The 18,219-nt window shown below is 40.1% G+C and overlaps 1 protein-coding gene across 5 annotated transcripts in view; it reads right to left on the bottom strand.

Moving 5' to 3' along the window:
* The window catches only part of LOC115221273 (integrator complex subunit 8), a 54,274-nt gene that overhangs the window by 18,095 nt on the left and 17,960 nt on the right, over positions 1 to 18,219 (bottom strand). For 3 of the 5 annotated variants that reach the window (XR_005002950.1, XM_036511035.1, XM_036511033.1), the window contains exons 12-24: positions 16,785 to 16,849; positions 16,009 to 16,181; positions 13,986 to 14,119; positions 12,594 to 12,704; positions 12,006 to 12,207; positions 11,061 to 11,170; positions 9,520 to 9,604; positions 8,108 to 8,238; positions 6,420 to 6,479; positions 4,019 to 4,080; positions 2,416 to 2,534; positions 582 to 685; positions 345 to 395 (exon numbers count right to left, since the gene is read on the bottom strand). Coding sequence is in view for 4 of the 5 variants with exons in the window: in XM_036511035.1 (XP_036366928.1) it covers positions 345 to 395; positions 582 to 685; positions 2,416 to 2,534; positions 4,019 to 4,080; positions 6,420 to 6,479; positions 8,108 to 8,238; positions 9,520 to 9,604; positions 11,061 to 11,170; positions 12,006 to 12,207; positions 12,594 to 12,704; positions 13,986 to 14,119; positions 16,009 to 16,181; positions 16,785 to 16,849 (1,407 nt within the window). In the remaining variant the exon portion in view is untranslated. The remainder of the gene's footprint in view (positions 1 to 344; positions 396 to 581; positions 686 to 2,415; positions 2,535 to 4,018; positions 4,081 to 6,419; positions 6,480 to 8,107; positions 8,239 to 9,519; positions 9,605 to 11,060; positions 11,171 to 12,005; positions 12,208 to 12,593; positions 12,705 to 13,985; positions 14,120 to 16,008; positions 16,182 to 16,784; positions 16,850 to 18,219) is intronic. The other 2 variants (XM_036511036.1, XM_036511034.1) reach the window with 2 other exon arrangements.

Here is an 18,219-nt window from a genome sequence, read left to right on the forward strand (position 1 = left end):
TGTGACCAAAGGACATCGTGTGACCAAAGGACATCGTGTGACCAAAGGACATCGTGTGACCAAAGGTCATCGTGTGACCAAAGGTCATCATGTGACCAAAAGACAGCGTGTGACCAAAGGACATCATATGACCAAAGGATATCGTGTGACCAAAGGACATCGTGTGACCAAAGGACATCGTGTGACCAAAGGACATCGTGTGACCAAAAGACAGCGTGTGACCAAAGGGCATCATGTGACCAAAGGACATCGTGTGACCAGCTGACAATGTAAGTATGACTGCAAAACAATTAGACTATGACAGACAGGCAGCTAACGAATGTGAGAGTAATATAATGCCATACCTGTGTGTGACACTGGAGATAGGAACAACATTTGATCATCTTTCTGTAGACCTGTTTGGGAAAATGAGAAATAAAAAAAGATGGACTGAAGATTTCAAAATATTCTCTTTAGTGATTATGAGGAACTGAAGAAAGAAACAAATGTTACAGAAATTTTACACACACACACACACACACAGACACTTGGTTGTTTCAACAGATCATTCATCACGACAGAAGAGAAACTAATTAACTCACCTGTTCATCGTATATAGGGTGAGGTACTGGAATGGAAAAGTAGTTAGATGCCGCAAGACCAGCTTCCAGGTAATACTTCATTGCACAGCTATATTGATTGTGAGCTGCGGAAAAGATTCAAAATATATATATATATATATATATATATATATATATATATATATGTATGTATGTAAGTGTGTGTGTGTGTGTGTGTGTACGCACACATACATGCATACAAACACACACACACACACATATAAGAATTTTTTGCATAATAAGATGAAAAACCAAGGCTGTGTAGATATTAGAGCATTTATAGATAAAAGGTCTTACAGCTGTTTCTAGGATATTTATTAATTATATCCCTTCATCGGAAACTGTGTGAGAGGATGGTTAAGTCATAGTTAGTCTAGATGTGATACAAAATAGAGAGTGAGGTGGAGGAAAGAAAATAGATGCAAGATATGTATGAGTACTGAAGTTGTAAATCCATTTTTTAGGCATAATGGTATAAATGCAATATTCCAATATCCTATGAGTAAAGTCCAAAACTCCAACAGAGTTTAATATGAGTCCTTCCAAATATAGAGTTTATAAGCAATGTAGGATTCCCTTATCAGTGAGATTCAGCAGATTTTTTAACTTGGTCATGTGTGTGTGTGTGTGTATATATATATATATATATATATTATATATATATATATATATATATATATATATATATATATATAAAGTGAAAGTTTACAAAAATAAACAAAAGACGAAGACAGGTGGTGTACAAAACAAACAGATGTATTAGTATAACGCTCAGGAATAGAAAAAGTCTTTTACATTTCGAGCCTACACTCTTCTACAGAAAGGGACACAGAAAAAAACAAGGAGAGAAAAAAAATGTGTGTAGTAGCTAACGATCTATCATGGCGTCTCATATATATATATATATATATATATATACACACACACATACATACTTTCTAGCCAAATAAAATCAAGGCCATAAAGGCATATCATTTACGTCCCTGCCCTTGCACATAGTCTGTCCCTGACAAACCTCTACTCCACAACTCCTCTTTCTAAGACATTTCCCCATCCCATCTTCACAACTCGCTGTATTTCACCTCACCTCTATCTCTCACTCTCCCTTTGCAACCTCACAAACCTACCTGCACACAATGTGCCCCTGTCAAATCTCTTCCCCACAACACCTCCTCCAAACCTATTACTTCCTCCTTTTATTTGTGTTCACTCACTGCATCCTCCCCCTCCACTTTCCCACTCTCCTTTCATATTCTTGAGATCTTACCCCACCCCTCCCACCACCCAATCCTTGGTTACGCCTCATTTATATACCTCTCCCTATAACTTGAGTCTACAATCCTCACTGTCACATTTTCCCCATCTTCTCCCTCCTCTCCCCTACTGAGGTAGCCATGTAACTCCTTTAACCCTTTCATAACCAACTCGGCTGAAACCGGTCTGTAGTACAACCTTGGCACTTCACTATTTAAGGACCTGATTCACTTGAATCTTGATCTTTTATATCGCCCGGTCCAGGAATCGAAACCACAATCTTACGATCATGGTGCTGACACCCTAACCACTAAGCCACGTGCCTCCACTTTCGGTAACCTAGAGCTATGTTAAAAGGGATACTTCATATTTTACCATAAGTGGAAGAAAGAACCTAAAGTAGAAGTGCCCACACTGTGAGACTGAATCCAAGATTTCATCAATGAAAAAGCAAATCTCTTGACCATCCATCCAACCAACCAAGCCTGTGACCCCTGTCCACTCACAAAACACCAAATCACAAGACAATATGAGAAACAAAGAACAAGGAATTCAATCTTACCAAACTGAATGTCTGCTTCTGTTCTCAACCATGACGGGTTTAAGGGATCCTGAGATAAAGCATGGTGCATCAGAAGGGACACGCATTCGGCTAAGGCAGCTGTATCCATGGCACTGCTACTGTAAAACAATATAACCACATATGTATATGTATTGGAGAGATTTGCACTACACAATATGATGCTGATACTTCAAAGTCACTGTCAACAATATTCTTGCTTAACAATAATAAATTTGTACTCAACAAAAGCATAACATAAAAAACAAACATTTTGATTCTTTTATTCTTTTACTTGTTTCAGTCATTTGACTGGAGCCATGCTGGAGCACCGCCTTCAGTCAAGCAAATCAACCCCAGGACTTATTCTTTGTAAGCCTAGGACTTATTCTATTGGTCTTTTGCCAAACCGCTAAGTTACACCTGGATGGAACACTGGTCCGTCGCAGGTGAGCTGCAAGATGCAGGAGGAAAGAGTGAGAGAAAGTTGTGGCGAAAGAGTCAGCAGAAGTTCGTCATTACCTTCTGCTGGAGTTGCGTGGAGCTTAGGTGTTTCGCTCATAAGCACACACATTGCCCAGTCTGAGATTCGAACCTGCAATCCCTCGACCGTGAGTCCGCTGCTCTAACCACTAGGCCATGTGCCTCCACATATATAAAACGTACTGCTCCATTATTAGTGGAATCAACAAAAAAGGACTCCAACTAAGGACAGATAAATATCATTTAATATAGAGAGGATTTCAATGTGAGCTACTATAAGTTTCATACCTCTGATAATATAATAGCCAAACAAGCTTGTATGGTATGCTGATAATCATTCAGAAACCTGAATGATTGTCAGGCAGTGTACATAAAGCTATACAAGCTTGTCCGACAATTATATTACCAGAGACATGAAACTTATAGTAGCTCACATTTAAATCTTGTGTATATTAAATGACATATGTGCATACAAACATCATCATCAGTTAACGCCCAGTGTCCATGTTGGCATGGGATGGACAGGTTGACCAGAGCTGGCAAGCTGGGGGAGGGAGGGGTCTGCACCAGACTCCAGTCTCATTTGGCATGGTTTCTATGCTTGGATGCCCTCCCTAACACCAACCACTTTACAAGATTGTGTTGGGTGCTTTTACATAGCCCCACACAGGCACTTTTGTATGGCACTGCACAGGGACTTTTACACGGTGTTTTTACGTGGCACCGTCACAGCTGCCTCCATACATATACGAAGTGGGCTGCAGGGCCACTCCGAAAAGCTCTATCTTCGACGATTTCATTTCAATCGAAGGAGAGGGGCTTTCTCCGTCCAGGTTGCAGATCCGTGGAATAAGCTGCCGACGACTGCTCGGTTCAAAGTCTCTCTTGACCAGAAATGGCCTGAACTCTTTGTATGACCACCCTCCCAGTACATAACTCCCTGTCCCCCTACATGGCCTTGCTTTTGCTTTTTGAGCCAAAAAAAATTGAATTGAAATATATCTTGTAAAGATGTCAATGCTCAATATCACACACTTTAATATCTACAAACATCACATCAGCAACATGATTTGTTTCTTTGTGTCCAAATATTTGATGTTAAAATATATGAAACCAGTCTTACTTGTTTATATTGGTTGGCCAAATGGTGATGTAATTGCTGAAGATTTCACTACTGATGTTATCCTGCAACACACAAACAAAACTATTTGCATCAAAGATGTATAATCTGTTGAAACGTGTGTGTGTGTGTGTGTAGTGTATACATACATATATTCTCTTTTACTCTTTTACTTGTTTCAGTCATTTGACTGCGGCCATGCTGGAGCACCGCCTTTAGTCGAGCAATTCGACCCCGGGACTTATTCTTTGTAAGCCCAGTACTTATTCTATTGGTCTCTTTTGCCGAACTGCTAAGTGACGGGGACGTAAACACACCAGCATCAGTTGTCAAGCAATGCTAGGGGGACAAACATACACATATATACATATATATACATATATACGACAGGCTTCTTTCAGTTTCCGTCTACCAAATCCACTCACAAGGCATTGGTCGGCCCGGGGCTATAGCAGAAGACACTTGCCCAAGATGCCACGCAGTGGGACTGAACCCGGAACCATGTGGTTGGTTAGCAAGCTACTTACCACACAGCCACTCTTTAAAATGATGATTTCTTATGTAAATTGATTACACCAAAAATACTTGATACACTGTACATGGTAAAACACACTGTTATTAGAACTGGCTTCATCTTCATTTGTAGCTACATGAAATGAGACTTCTTGCATAAAATGCAAAAGCACAGCAGGTCGTCCTACGATCCAAGGTAAGGCGACCTGCTGTGTTTGAGGAGACCTATTGAGTCAAGTACATCAACATCAAAATAAAACTCAAATGGAAACTGTAGTTGTGATTGTGTGATACACACACACACATTCTGTTGAAGTGAATCAATGGTAGGAGAGGGTAATAAATTTACATGAAATATCTCAGAGTAGTGTCCCTTGACAATAGTTTGGTTTTTTTTTTCATATATTGTAATATTGTTCTATAACCGAAGATCAGCTCTGATTTGGTAAACTTATAATCAAAGTGGTCATCATCACTGGACCTTTAATTTTTCAAACACACTATACACTCAGTTTATATAGACAATGGTGACAGTAAAACCACAGGCAGATGACCAGTATATATCATCATCATCGTTTAACGTCCGTTTTCCATGCTAGCATGGGTTGGACGGTTCAACTGGGGTCTGGGAAGCCAGAAGGCTGCACCAGGCTCCAGTCTGATCTGGCAGTGTTTCTACGGCTGGATGCCCTTCCTAACGCCAACCACTCCATGAGTGTAGTGGGTGCTTTTTACGTGCCACCGGCACAGGTGCCAGATGAGGCTGGCAAACGACCACGATCGGATGACACTTTTTACGTGCCACCGGCAATATATAAATATATAAAATATAAATTAGAGATAAAACCACTATTATGCAATTCAAACAATGATAGACATAAACCAATACATAAATAACAAATAAAATATATTTTTATAAAACATATAACTAGATCACAAAAAGTATTATATATTGATTAAGCATTTTTATACTTTTTGAGATCTAGTTATTTGTTTTATAAAAATATATATCATTTGTTATTTATGTATTGGTTTATGTCTATCATTGTTTGAGTTGCATAATAGCGGTTTTATCTCTAATTCATGTTTTATATATTTATACTGTGAAATTTGATTTAATACTAAATTGAATTTTTCCCTGTAAGTTTGGAGTTATACTCCCTAATATTATTATTATATACATATATATATATATATATATATATATATATATAACCAGTATATAAAGCATAAACCCAGGCAGATGACATGGGTAGCCAGTGTATACCGTAAGTGGCTAGCATAAATCCACAGACATGTGACTGGTATATATAGTCAGTGGTTGGCATAAAACCAGACACATGAGTAATGCATATAACCAGAGTATATAGCTAGAGTATATAACCAGTGTATATAGCCAGTGGCTAGCATAAACTTACAGACAAATAACTAGTATACACAGTTGGTGTATATAACCATTGTATACAGCCAGCAATTAGTGCAAATTCACAGGCAGGTGACTAGTGTACATATAGGGCCAGTTCCTGGAGTATCGTTATTTATTTAATGACTAATGTATTTGTAACATCAATAATGACGGCAAATAAGTTTATCTTATTTGAATATATTAAAACTGATAAAAAAGTTGAGATTTAGAAAAGGACAATTATTTTTTTTTTATAGCAACCACAAGAGATAATGTAATAAGACTGTAGTTACTTCCCTTTGCAAGACACAGCCTAAATAAATACACACCGGCATTTATTATAGGAGTGATGCTACTCTAATTGCTTAGTTTTAGTTTGTTTTTTTGATTTTGTTTTCTTTTTCTATTTATACAATTTTATGGAGAGAAGCGATTTACAAGAAGACTTATTGAACTAAAAAAGCCTGAGAAAATTTGATTACTAACCTTCAAAATATTGTACAGTTTGGTCAAACAAGAAATTAAGAAACTAAGTATGGTTGGTTCCTGCAAAAGAAAATTAGTTGATGAACATTAGGTTTAGCTTTTAGAGATCATCTTTTAATGAATTTAAGGGAAATTTTGTAAAATAATAAATAATACATAGAACTAACAGACAGACATCCTGTTCATGCATTAAAATGGTAGAGTGCTATCTAACTTTACTATCTAACATCACGCAAACAACAAAGATGGCAAATTTTCTGCATTGCTCTGTGTACGAGATGACAAATGGATATGACGAGTGGTGAAACACCATGGGACATGTTCAGTGCCATACAACCATGACAGGTAGACAAAATTATGATGATGATGATGATGATGATGATGATGATGATAGTGATGATGAATTGGCAATCTTACGGTACAAGTACCATAACTGCCAATTATAAACCCACGTGGGTTTGTTTACATTTCTGAAGAAAAAGGACACCCTTTTCTCCGACCCCTAACCCTAACCCCACATATATAAAAAAAAACTTTACGGAGAGTGACGATCATCTTCTTCAAATGTAAACAAACACACGTGGCATTTATGGTACTTGTACCGTAAGATCGCCGATTAATTCTGTATTTAATACTTGGTGTGGAGTTGAACTGTAGTAGAAATAAATATAGCAGTTATTTAGTCCCTGATCAGCTCTGATCAAGCTGATATAATGATCAAAGACATCCCAGTCTTTGGCAGAGACATAATTGCGTTGAGGATTACATAACGTATTGTGATTTAAATGAGATTTGGCTGCAGTTTCTAGCAGGCTAAATGGCTACATAGGAGATTCCCTGTTGTTGGTTCCACGTTACATCACCATCAACAAAGGGTGTTTCTACAAAAACTAAGACAGGGTGTAATGAATATCAATTTTCACAAAGATAGAGCACAAACTTAAAACAATAAGGTGTAGTAAGGAAGACCTATTCAACATCATCCTCATCATCATCGTTTAACATCTGCCTTCCATGCTAGTATGGGTGGGACAGTTTTACAAGAGCAGGCCAGACAGAAGCCTGCACCAGACTTCTGTGACTGTTTTGGCAGGATTTTTAAAACTGGATGCCCTTCCTCACACCAACCACCCAGCAGAGTGGACTTTTTACATGGCGCAAGCACAGGCGAGGTCAGTTTTGGTAAGGTTTTTACAGCTGGATGTCCTTCTGAACACCAACTACATGACAGTGTTGCATCTGCACTAACAGGGTCACCAAGTACTTGCAAGACAAATAAAAAAAATCTTTCAAGAGTGGAGGGGGGCACTGAAGGAGGTGATCTTGTGTTGGATGATGAAAGGTTATAGTGAGACAGAGAGACAGAAACAGGTGTCTTGCTGTAGAAGAAGTACAAGGATACCCGAAGAGAGAGAGAGAGAGAGAGAAAGAGATCAAGAATGAAGAAAGAAAGGAGATCAAGAATGAAGACAGAATGAAGAATGAGATCACGAATGAAGATAAGAATGAGAGATCAAGAATGAAGACAGAAACAGGTGTGCTACCACAAAGGAAAATTAATATGATGATGATGAGGATGATGATGGTGATGAAGATGATGATGAGGAGGATGAAGATGATGATAATGAACAAGGAAACAAAAAGAAAAGGACAGAAGAAAGAAAAAGTGCTCAACAGATTGTACCTACCTTGATTTTCTTGATAAACTGACAGAAACTTTCTTTTGACATCACTGCCAAAGAATTGTTCCGATGTATCATTGTTTCACGACCTGTAATCGACCTTTTCTGAGAAAGATTGTCAGAAAAGATATTCCCCACTGGAGACCATTATGAAGAAAAAAAACAAAAAAACAAAAGTCAATAAATAAATGAATAAAAAAAACTCTTGGTTATGGTATCAGACATAACATGGAAGACAAATCACACTAGGCCAACAATAAAACACTTTCAATGGAGACAATAATAATAATAATCCTTTCTTCTAAAGGCACAAGGCCTGAAATTTTGGGGGAGGGGAGGGGTCTCATCGATTACGTCAACCTCAGTGCACAACTGGTACTTATTTTCTTGACCCCAAGAGGATGAAAGGTAAAGTCGACTTCAGCGGAATTCGAACTCAGAATGTAGCGACAGGCGAAATACTGCAAAGCATTTTGTCCGGTGCGCTAACGATTCCGCCAGCTCACTGACCCCAAAAGGACAAAAGGTAAAGTTGACCTTGGCAGAAGAAGAAGATGATTTGTACTCAGAAAGTAAAGACAGAAGAAATGTCATTAGGCATTTTTTCCGGTATACTAACGGTTCCACTAGCTTGCCACCTTAATAATAATAATGATGATGATGATGATGATGATGGTGATGGTGGTGGTTTCAGATTTTGCCACAAGGGCAGCAATTTTGGGGGAGGGGATGAGTCGATTACATCGACCCCAGTATTCAACTGGTACTTATTTTATCAACTCTGAAAAGATGAAAGGCAAAGTCAACCTTGGTGGAATTTGAACTCAGAACATATAGACAAACGGAATGTTGCTAAGCATTTTGCCTAGTGTACTAACAATTCTGCCAGCTCGCTGCCTTAATAATAATAATAATAATAATAATAATAATAATAATAATAATCATCATCATCGTTTAACGTCCGTTTTCCATGCTAGCATGGGTTGGACGGTTCAACAGGGGTCTGGGAAGCCAGAAGGCTGCACCAGGCCCAGTCTGATCTGGCAATGTTTCTACAGCTGGATGCCCTTCCTAACGCCAACCACTCCATGAGTGTAGTGGGTACTTTTTACATGCCACCTGCACAGGTGCCAGACGAGGCTGGCAATGGCCACAATCGGATGGTACTTTTTACGTGCCACCGGCATGGAGGCCAGTCAGGGCGGGGCTGGCAATGGCCACGTTCGGATGGTTCTCTTACGTGCCACCGGCACTGGTATCTCAGCTACAATTTCCATAATAATAATAATAATGATAATGATAAAAAGATATGAAGGAGAGCTAAAAACATAATTCATGGAATTTATGCTGAAATCACATTATGCTAGAAATAATATATGGCATCAAAAGACAAAATAACTGAAGTCAAAGCAACAAACCTGCTTCCCAGAAATCCCGAGCTGGTTTACGAGCAGTCTTGGTTCCATTGATTTCTTTACAAGCCCTTGCCAAAAGAAGACTGACCTACAGAGATATGTTTGAAATAATACATATATAAAAAATGTGAAGACCAGAGCATGTTTCAACTTTATTTACCTTAAAGTTCTCGTATTTCGGTAATTTCAACCAATCAATGACATGTATTCAGCTGAATAAAAATTACTGCCGTTGTTTGTCAACAACAACTATCGGCGGTGTATTTTTCATTTGTCACTGTTATTTATGACATCATTCATGCATTTGTACTGGTTTTAAGGTTAGGGTTTAAGGGTTAGAGTGTTATGGTTAGGGTGTTAGGATTAGGGGGTTAGGGTTTAAGGGTTAGAGTGTTAGGGTTAAAGTGTTAGGGTTAGAGTGTTAGGGTTAGAGTGTTAGGGTTAGAGTGTTAGGGTTAGAGTGTTAGGGTTAGGGTTTTAGGGTTAGGGTTAAGGTTTTAGGGTTAGGGTTTTAGGGTTAGGGTTTTAGGGTTAGGGTTTAAGGGTTAGAGTGTTAGGGTTTTAGGGTTTTAGGGTTAGGGTTAAGGTTTTAGGGTTAGGGTTTTAGGGTTAGGGTTTAAGGGTTAGAGTGTTAGGGTTAGGGTGTTAGGATTATGGTTTTAGGGTTAGGGTTGTCATAAATAACAGTAACAAATGAAATATACACCGCCAGAAATTCTTGCTGACAAACAACGGCAGTAATTTTATTCAGCTGAATACACATCATTGATTGGTTGTAATTACCGAAATACGAGAACTTTAAGAGATGCTACTGATAAAAAATTTTCAATGCTACACATGGTATCTCAAAAGCTAAAAAGTAAATTTGTGCTACAATAAACCTGGCATGTGCCGTCAGCAATTACTCAGGGTAGGCAATTGGTGACCATTATATAGTAAAACACAGGTGCGTACGTGTGTGTGTGTGTGTGGATGTGGTCATGCAGTTAAGGAGTTTGTTTCTGAACCACATGGCTTCAAGTTCAATCCTATGGCATGCCATCTTGAGCAAGCTTTTTCTATGGCTTGTGAGTATATTTGGTAGATGGAAACTGAAAGAAGCCCATTGAGTGCATGTGTGTTTGTCTGTTTGTCTCCTTGTCTTGACATTGCTCAATACTTGTAAAAGAGCATCTCCGTCATGCAAGCAGTGTTGCTCATATCCAATCTTCCACAAAAACATGTCTGACCATGAGGAAATATTCCTTTACTCGGAAACAGGTGAAGGTTGGCAACGGGAAGGGCATCCAGCTTCGAAAATCTGAGTCAAAAAATTCTGTTTGATCCAGGCAAGCATGAAAAAGTGGGAAGTAAAATGATGACAGCAATGACAAAATACTCACACATACACTCAGAAACAGGATGTAATTTTGAAAAAACTACACACATACACAGTTAAAAATAAAGTCAAGCAACAAATGGTATATGTATACACACTCACACATACATACACCCTGACCAATATGTGATATAATGTGGAAAAAATAGTTTGTGTTCCTTCTTACCTCAATAAAACCATTACTGGAACCTTCCATATTACTGAGATATTCCCAGTCTTTGACATTCAGCAAGAACACAGCAGCTTGTTCCACAACTTCCGGTGTCGGAGGGGTGTCTAAAAAGAAAATATGGAACTGGAGTTGGTTGTTGTTAAACCCCTAGCTCAACACACCTCTATAATCAGCTCAGCCCTAATTTGACATACCTCCTGCCAAACTTCAGGCTTCGTTCCTTTAGTAGAAAGGATTTATTATTATGTGCACTGTTCCCATCAGACTTAACACTTTAGTGTTTAAACTGGCCACATCTGGTCCAGATAGTCTACTTGTTTTATATTTGAATTAGCCATATCTAACTTCTCACACCTAACCTACATTGACATTCTAAAAATAAACAATCACATCATTGAAACCTCAAAGCTATAAGATAATGCATGATTAATTCAAAACGATTTGAGTGAAAAAAGTATTACATGTAATAGAGTAATCTGAACACTAAAGGGTTAATGAGGTTAGAGTCACTATGAGAATGGTATTTATAAAGAAATCTGTTCTATTAAGAACAAGGATTGTTCAAAAGTTCCTTGTTATCTAAGGAAACAACCAGCTGTGACCTGGCAGCGACAGCGATGACAACAACAATAATGATCATCATCATCATCGTTTAGCATCCGCTTTCCATGCTAGCATGGGTTGGACGGTTCAACTGGGGTCTGGTAAGCCATGGAGGCTGGACCAGGCCCAGTCTGATCTGGCAATGTTTCTACGGCTGGATGCCCTTCCTAACACCACCCACTCTGTAAGTGTAATGGGTGCTTTTTACGTGCCACCGGCACAGGGACTGAACCCAATGATGATGATAATAATAATGATAATAAAAATAATAATAATAGTAATAATAATAATAATAATATCAACAACAGCAACAAGAGAAGAACATTAGTTACAAACCTTGTCCAGATCTGACAGTGTTCAAACAAGACTTGGCCTTGTTGGCCAATTCATGCAGTTTGTCATTGCTGCATACGCTGCTGTCGGCCTGATACAGGTCAACCAGCAGCATCTGGTACTGATGGTGCTTGGTGAGGGCAAAGTTGTAGTCCTTTATTGCCATCATGGCAGATGTTAACAGGTCCCGTGCCATGTTGTAGGCCTGAGAGAGAGAGAAAATACAAATGGGTAATCACAGAAGAAAAAAAATTAGAAACAAACATTAAAAAAATGGAAATGGGTTGAAAGAGTCTATAAATTTACACCTTGGGCAAGTGGCTTCTGCTATAGCAGTTTGAAGAAGAAAATAGCACAATAATGTTTGTTAAGACATTTCAACCATGACCATCAAGTCTTTTAAGCAGATTAAGATTATCTGGGACAAAGATGGAAAAGGAAAACAAAAACAAAAACAAAGCAGACTCTTTTCTTTTAATTACTTCTTCGTGACTGTGAGCAGCAAGATGAATGAAAGAGGAAACAGTAAGGAAACAGTGATGATGATGATGATGATGATGATGATGAGCGTTAAAATTCTATGTGACCTACCTTCAGCTTTAGGCAATGGCGTGACTTGCCCACCAATATATAAGCGTACGTTTGCTGCATACTAGATGGCATACTCTCCAGCATTTGGCGCAGTGGTTTAGGGACCTGCCACTGTTGAAACAAAGAAAACAAATACATAAGAAAAGAAAAAACAAATTTAACATTCGGCATCCGTTGCTAGTGGAGCGCTAAGAGTACCATACGAGTGAGATCGTTGCCAGAGCAACAAGCTGGCCTTCGTACCGATGGCACGTTAAACACACCATTCGAGCGTGATCGTTACCTGCGTCGCCTTACTAGCACTTGTGCTGGCGGCACGTGAAAAAAAAAAAACATTCGAGCGAGGTCGTTGCCAGTGCCGCTGGACTGGCTCCTGTGTAGGTGGCACATAAAAAGCAGCATTTGAGCGTGGCCATTGCCAGTACCACCCAACTGGCCCTCGTGCTGGTAGCATGTAAAAAGCCCCCACTACACTCATGGGGTGGTTGGCGTTAGGAAGGGCATCCAGCTGTAGAAACTCTGCCAGATCAGATTGGAATCTGGTTTGCCAGATCTCAGTCAAATCGTCCAACCCATGCTAGCATGGAAAGCGGACATTAAAGGATGATGATGATGATGATGATGATGATTCAACTAAATGGAATTTGGTTGATGTGCACTGTATAAGATTCGATTGATGATATGGAACATGGATAAGATTTCCTCTGTGTTTTTATGCCAGCCTCACTAGCGTCAGTAACATGTAAAAAGCACCCAGTACATTTTGTAAAGTGGTTAGTTTTAGGAAGGGCATCATCATCATCATCATCGTTTAACGTCCGCTTTCCATGCTAGCAAGGGTTGGACGATTTCGACTGAGGGCTGGCGAACCAGATGGCTGCACCAGGCTTCAATCTTGATCTGGCAGAGTTTCTACAGCTGGATGCCCTTCCTAGAGAGTGTAGTGGGTGCTTTTACATGCCAGTCAGGCAGTACTGGCAATTACTTCGCCCGAATCTTTCTACACATGCCACTGGCACAGATGCCAGTAAGGCGATGCTGGTAACGATCACATTTGAATGGTGCCTTTTACGTGCCACTGGCACGGAGGCTAGTTGGCTGCTCTGGCAATGATCATGCTCCAGTCATAAAAACCATGTCAATGATGATATTGGAGCCTGACGCAGCCCTTCAGTTTGTCAGTTCCTTGTCAAACCGCCCAATCCATGCCAGCATGGAAAACTGCCATTAGATGATGATGATGACGAGAGACTGTATAAGATTTGGCAGATATGAAGGCCGTATAAGATTTGGTTGATATACAGGCTGTACAGTAGGCTCAGGTAACTACATAACAATGACTTCCTAGTAACTGTTGCCAACAACAACAAAGAGTTGGGAAGAATTACTTACATCAGTGAGGGCCATTATTTGGTTCGGATGTCGACCCCACTTCTGCGTCAGCTTAATGATCAAATCTTCGACCTTCTGTGGATTGCACTCATACAAGATTTGTCGTTCCGCTTCACTGACCGCAGACACAGAATCTAAGATAGAGTATTAAAAAAAAAAAACAAAGAAAAAAGATTGAAGAAAGGAAAGATACATAGAAAGAGATTTTATAAGAAACTAGCAGTATCACCCGGCGTTGCTCGGGTTTGTAAGGGAAATAACTATATAAGCATTTTTAGAGAGTTACTTCCCTTATAGATGCCAATTCGAACTTTCTTAGCCATTTCTGTTTTGGTGTCTTCAAGCCATGAAGTCGTTGTTCTAAAAGAACGCTGGTCTCCTTGACAACGCTTTACGACGTTGATTTCCTTACACTCCCTTCCCCACAGCTTCACGAGGGAGGGAAGAAGGGGGAGAAGCAAACAGGTGCAGGTGTGACCATGGACGCCAACTCCGCCGCCATCGACACACGAAAAAATATGCATTAAAATGGAATAAAAAATGATGTTAAATTAATTTTTAAAATCGTAGACTCATCGTAGACGCGCGCTAATACCCAGACGGGCTCGATATGAATCACGACTATAAGATACCCGAATTTGGTTAAACTGCACCGCAAAATGTCGGAGTAGTTAGGAATCTAAATCGAAGGGGACAGACACTCACACAACTTCACTTTTATATATAAAGATTAACACAACCCAGAGAAGGTATGTGAATTATGTTGTTTCATGTTACCTTTGATTAAACAGACTTATGATCAAAGGCTTTCCAGCCATGAACATCCTAGCTTTTAGTCAACCCAGGACTACACTGTCTAACATGCCCATCCTCTTTGGTTATGAATTGAAAAGGATTTGGCTGCTATTTCCAGCAAACTGAATAACCACATTGAGGCTCTGTGATCAGTGTGATGAGTAGAGTGGTGGTATGATTTATGGCTACAACACATATATATACATACATATGACAGGCTTCTTTCAGTTTCCGTCTACCAAATCCACTCACAAGGCTTTGGACAGCCTGAGGCTATAGTAGAAGATGCTTGCCCTAGGTGCCACACAGTGGGACTGAACCCAGAACCATCATCATCATCATCATCATCATCGTTTAGCGTCCGTTTTCCATGCTAGCATGGGTTGGACGGTTCAACTGGGGTCTGTGAAGCCAGAAGGCTTCATCAGGCCCAGTCAAATCTGGCAGTGTTTCTACGGCTGGATGCCTTCCTAACGCCAACCACTCCGTGAGTGTAGTGGGTGCTTTTTACGTGCCACCCACACAGGTGCCAGACAGAGCTGGCAAACGGCCACGAACGGATGGTGCTTTTTATGTGCCACCGGCACGAACAAGCTACTTACCACACAGCCACTCCTATGCCTATAATGTTGATTTTTAAGTAGATAATCCCAAAGGCAAGCCACAACATGATAATGTTTGAAGTCAAGCTAACAGTACAAACTGCTAGAACCAAACTAACAAGGTGATATCACTGATTCCTAATATCAATAATTTTGGTTTTGGATTTTGGCACAAGGCCAGCAATTTTGGAGGAGGAGAAGGTAAGTTGATTAGATTGACACTCACTCCACTCCCAGTGCTCAACTGGTACTGAAAGGATGGAAAGTAAAGTTGATTTGAGAGGCATTTGAACTCAGAACCTAAAGAAGGACAAAATATCTATTTCTTTACTACCCACAAGGGGCTAAACACAGAGAGGACAAACAAGGACAGACAAACGGATTAAGTCGATTATATAGACCCCAGTGCGTAACTGGTACTAATTTAATCGACCGCTAAAAGGATGAAAGGCAAAGTCGACCTCGGCAGAATTTGAACTCAGAACGTAGCGGCAGACGAAATACTGCTAAGTATTTTGCCCAGCATGCTAACGATTCTGCTAGCTTACCGCTTTTAATATCACTAATATTAAATGGTAAATGACTGGCAGCTATTCTGCTGTGAGAGTTTTCAGCAGAAAACATACCTGGGTAAGACATCGTGCCATAATCACAGGAGATTTCCTCGCAGAAGACATCTTCCCTGTCTTCAAAGTTTAACATTTCAACACGTTCATTTTCGGTCAGGTAGGAATAAACATCACTTTTTGTGAGCAGAGCGACAAACTTCGTTTCTCGTGGCAAGAGCTGAGCAAGGTACCTGGGGAAGAGAGAGAGAAGAAAGAGGTGTAAGTGAGAAATGAGGAACAGAAGACAACAACAGAGGATGGAGGTATGTGGAGTAGTGAATGCAGTGTACAGGAAAGAGAGATTACTCTTTTACTTGTTTCAGTCATTTGACTGCAGCCATGCTGGAGCACCGCCTTTTTAGTCGAGTAAGTCGACCCCAGGACTTATTCTTTGTAAGCCCAGTACTTATTCTATCGGTCTCTTTTGCTGAACCGCTAAGTCACGGGGACGTAAACACACCACCATCGGTTGTCAAGCAATGGTGGGGGGCCAAACACAAACACACACACACATACATGTATATATATATATATATACATATATACGACAGGCTTCTTTCAGTTTCCGTCTACCAAATCCACTCACAAGGCATTGGTCGGCTCGGGGCTATAGCAGAAGACACTTGCCCAAGATGCCACGCAGTGGGACTGAACCCAGAACCATGTGGTTGGTAAGCAAGCTACTTACCACACAGCCACTCCTGCGCCTAGATGATGATGACATCAAAGACATATGTAATGTGCTGTTACATGTTGGACAGGTAACATTAGAAGGAATTAATGGTACAACTCACCCTGTAAACCCTTTCAGGTATTCTCTTTGGGTATCATTTGAGGCTTTGATAGCATGCGATAACACCTGAAATAAACAAACATATTTTATATAAATATCCACACTTACACACAAAAATAAAAATCTATAGACACACACACACACATAAATAGTGCTAAGCATTTTGTCTGATGGACAAATGATTCTGCTAGCTTGCCACCTTAATAATAATAGTGACTTCGAATTTTGACACAATGCCAGCAATTTTGGGAGAGGGGATTAGTTGATTACATTGACCCCAGTGCTCAAGTGGTACTTATTTTATTGACCCTGAAAGGATGAAAGGCCAAGCTGACCTGACTTGACAGCATTCACCCGGGGTGGGTTGAGCTGGCTTCATTTATCCTCAATGCTGCATCTCTCACAAACGCCGACCAGGCCTGGCGATTTGAGGCTAACGACCGCGTGATCTCCAACCACTCCTTATTCCAGCGGCGAACGCAGTAGATATGGGGGCCTAGGTTGGGTTCCAGATCAGCCTTGACAGTCATCCGTTGTCCACCACATCACTTTCGCCAACCTTGGAGGGGAGCTGCGGCAATTGCTTCGTAGATGAATTCTCCTGGCTGATGACTGAGGACATGACCCAGCCAACGCAGACGTCTCGTTAGGATGACTTGTCGGAGGGAGATGATTCTGCACTGGTGTTGCACCGAATTGTTGGAGACATTACAACATTACAAGCTGACCTCAGCAGAGTTTGAACTCAGAATATAAAGATGGATGAAATGCCGCCAAGCATTTTGTCCAACATGCTAATGATTCTGCCAGCTCACAGCCTTCACCTTAATAATAATAATAATTCTTTCTACTATAGGCAAAAGACCTGAAATTTGTGGGGAAGGGGATAGTCGATTACATCAACCCCAGTATGCAACTGGTACTTTATTTCGTCAACCCTAAAAGGATGAAAAGCGAAGTCGACCGCAGCGGAATTTGTTTCTAAATATAGCACAAGGAGTGAAATTTTGGGGGAAAGTCGACCCCAATGCTTGACTGGTACATATTTTATTGACCCCAAAAGGATGAAAAGCAAAGTCAACCGCAGCGGAATTTGTTTCTAAATATAGCACAAGGAGTGAAATTTGGGGGAAAGTCGACCCCAATGCTTGACTGGTACATATTTTATTGACCCCAAAAGGATGAAAAGCAAAGTCAACCGCAGCGGAATTTGTTTCTAAATATAGCACAAGGAGTGAAATTTGGGGGAAAGTCGACCCCAATGCTTGACTGGTACATATTTTATTGACCCCAAAAGGATGAAAAGCAAAGTCAACCGCAGCGGAATTTGTTTCTAATATAGCACAAGGAGTGAAATTTGGGGGAAAGTCGACCCCAATGCTTGACTGGTACATATTTTATTGACCCCAAAAGGATGAAAAGCAAAGTCAACCGCA

The sequence above is a fragment of the Octopus sinensis genome, linkage group LG18, assembly GCF_006345805.1.
Source record: "Octopus sinensis linkage group LG18, ASM634580v1, whole genome shotgun sequence".
Lineage (NCBI taxonomy): Eukaryota > Metazoa > Mollusca > Cephalopoda > Octopoda > Octopodidae > Octopus > Octopus sinensis.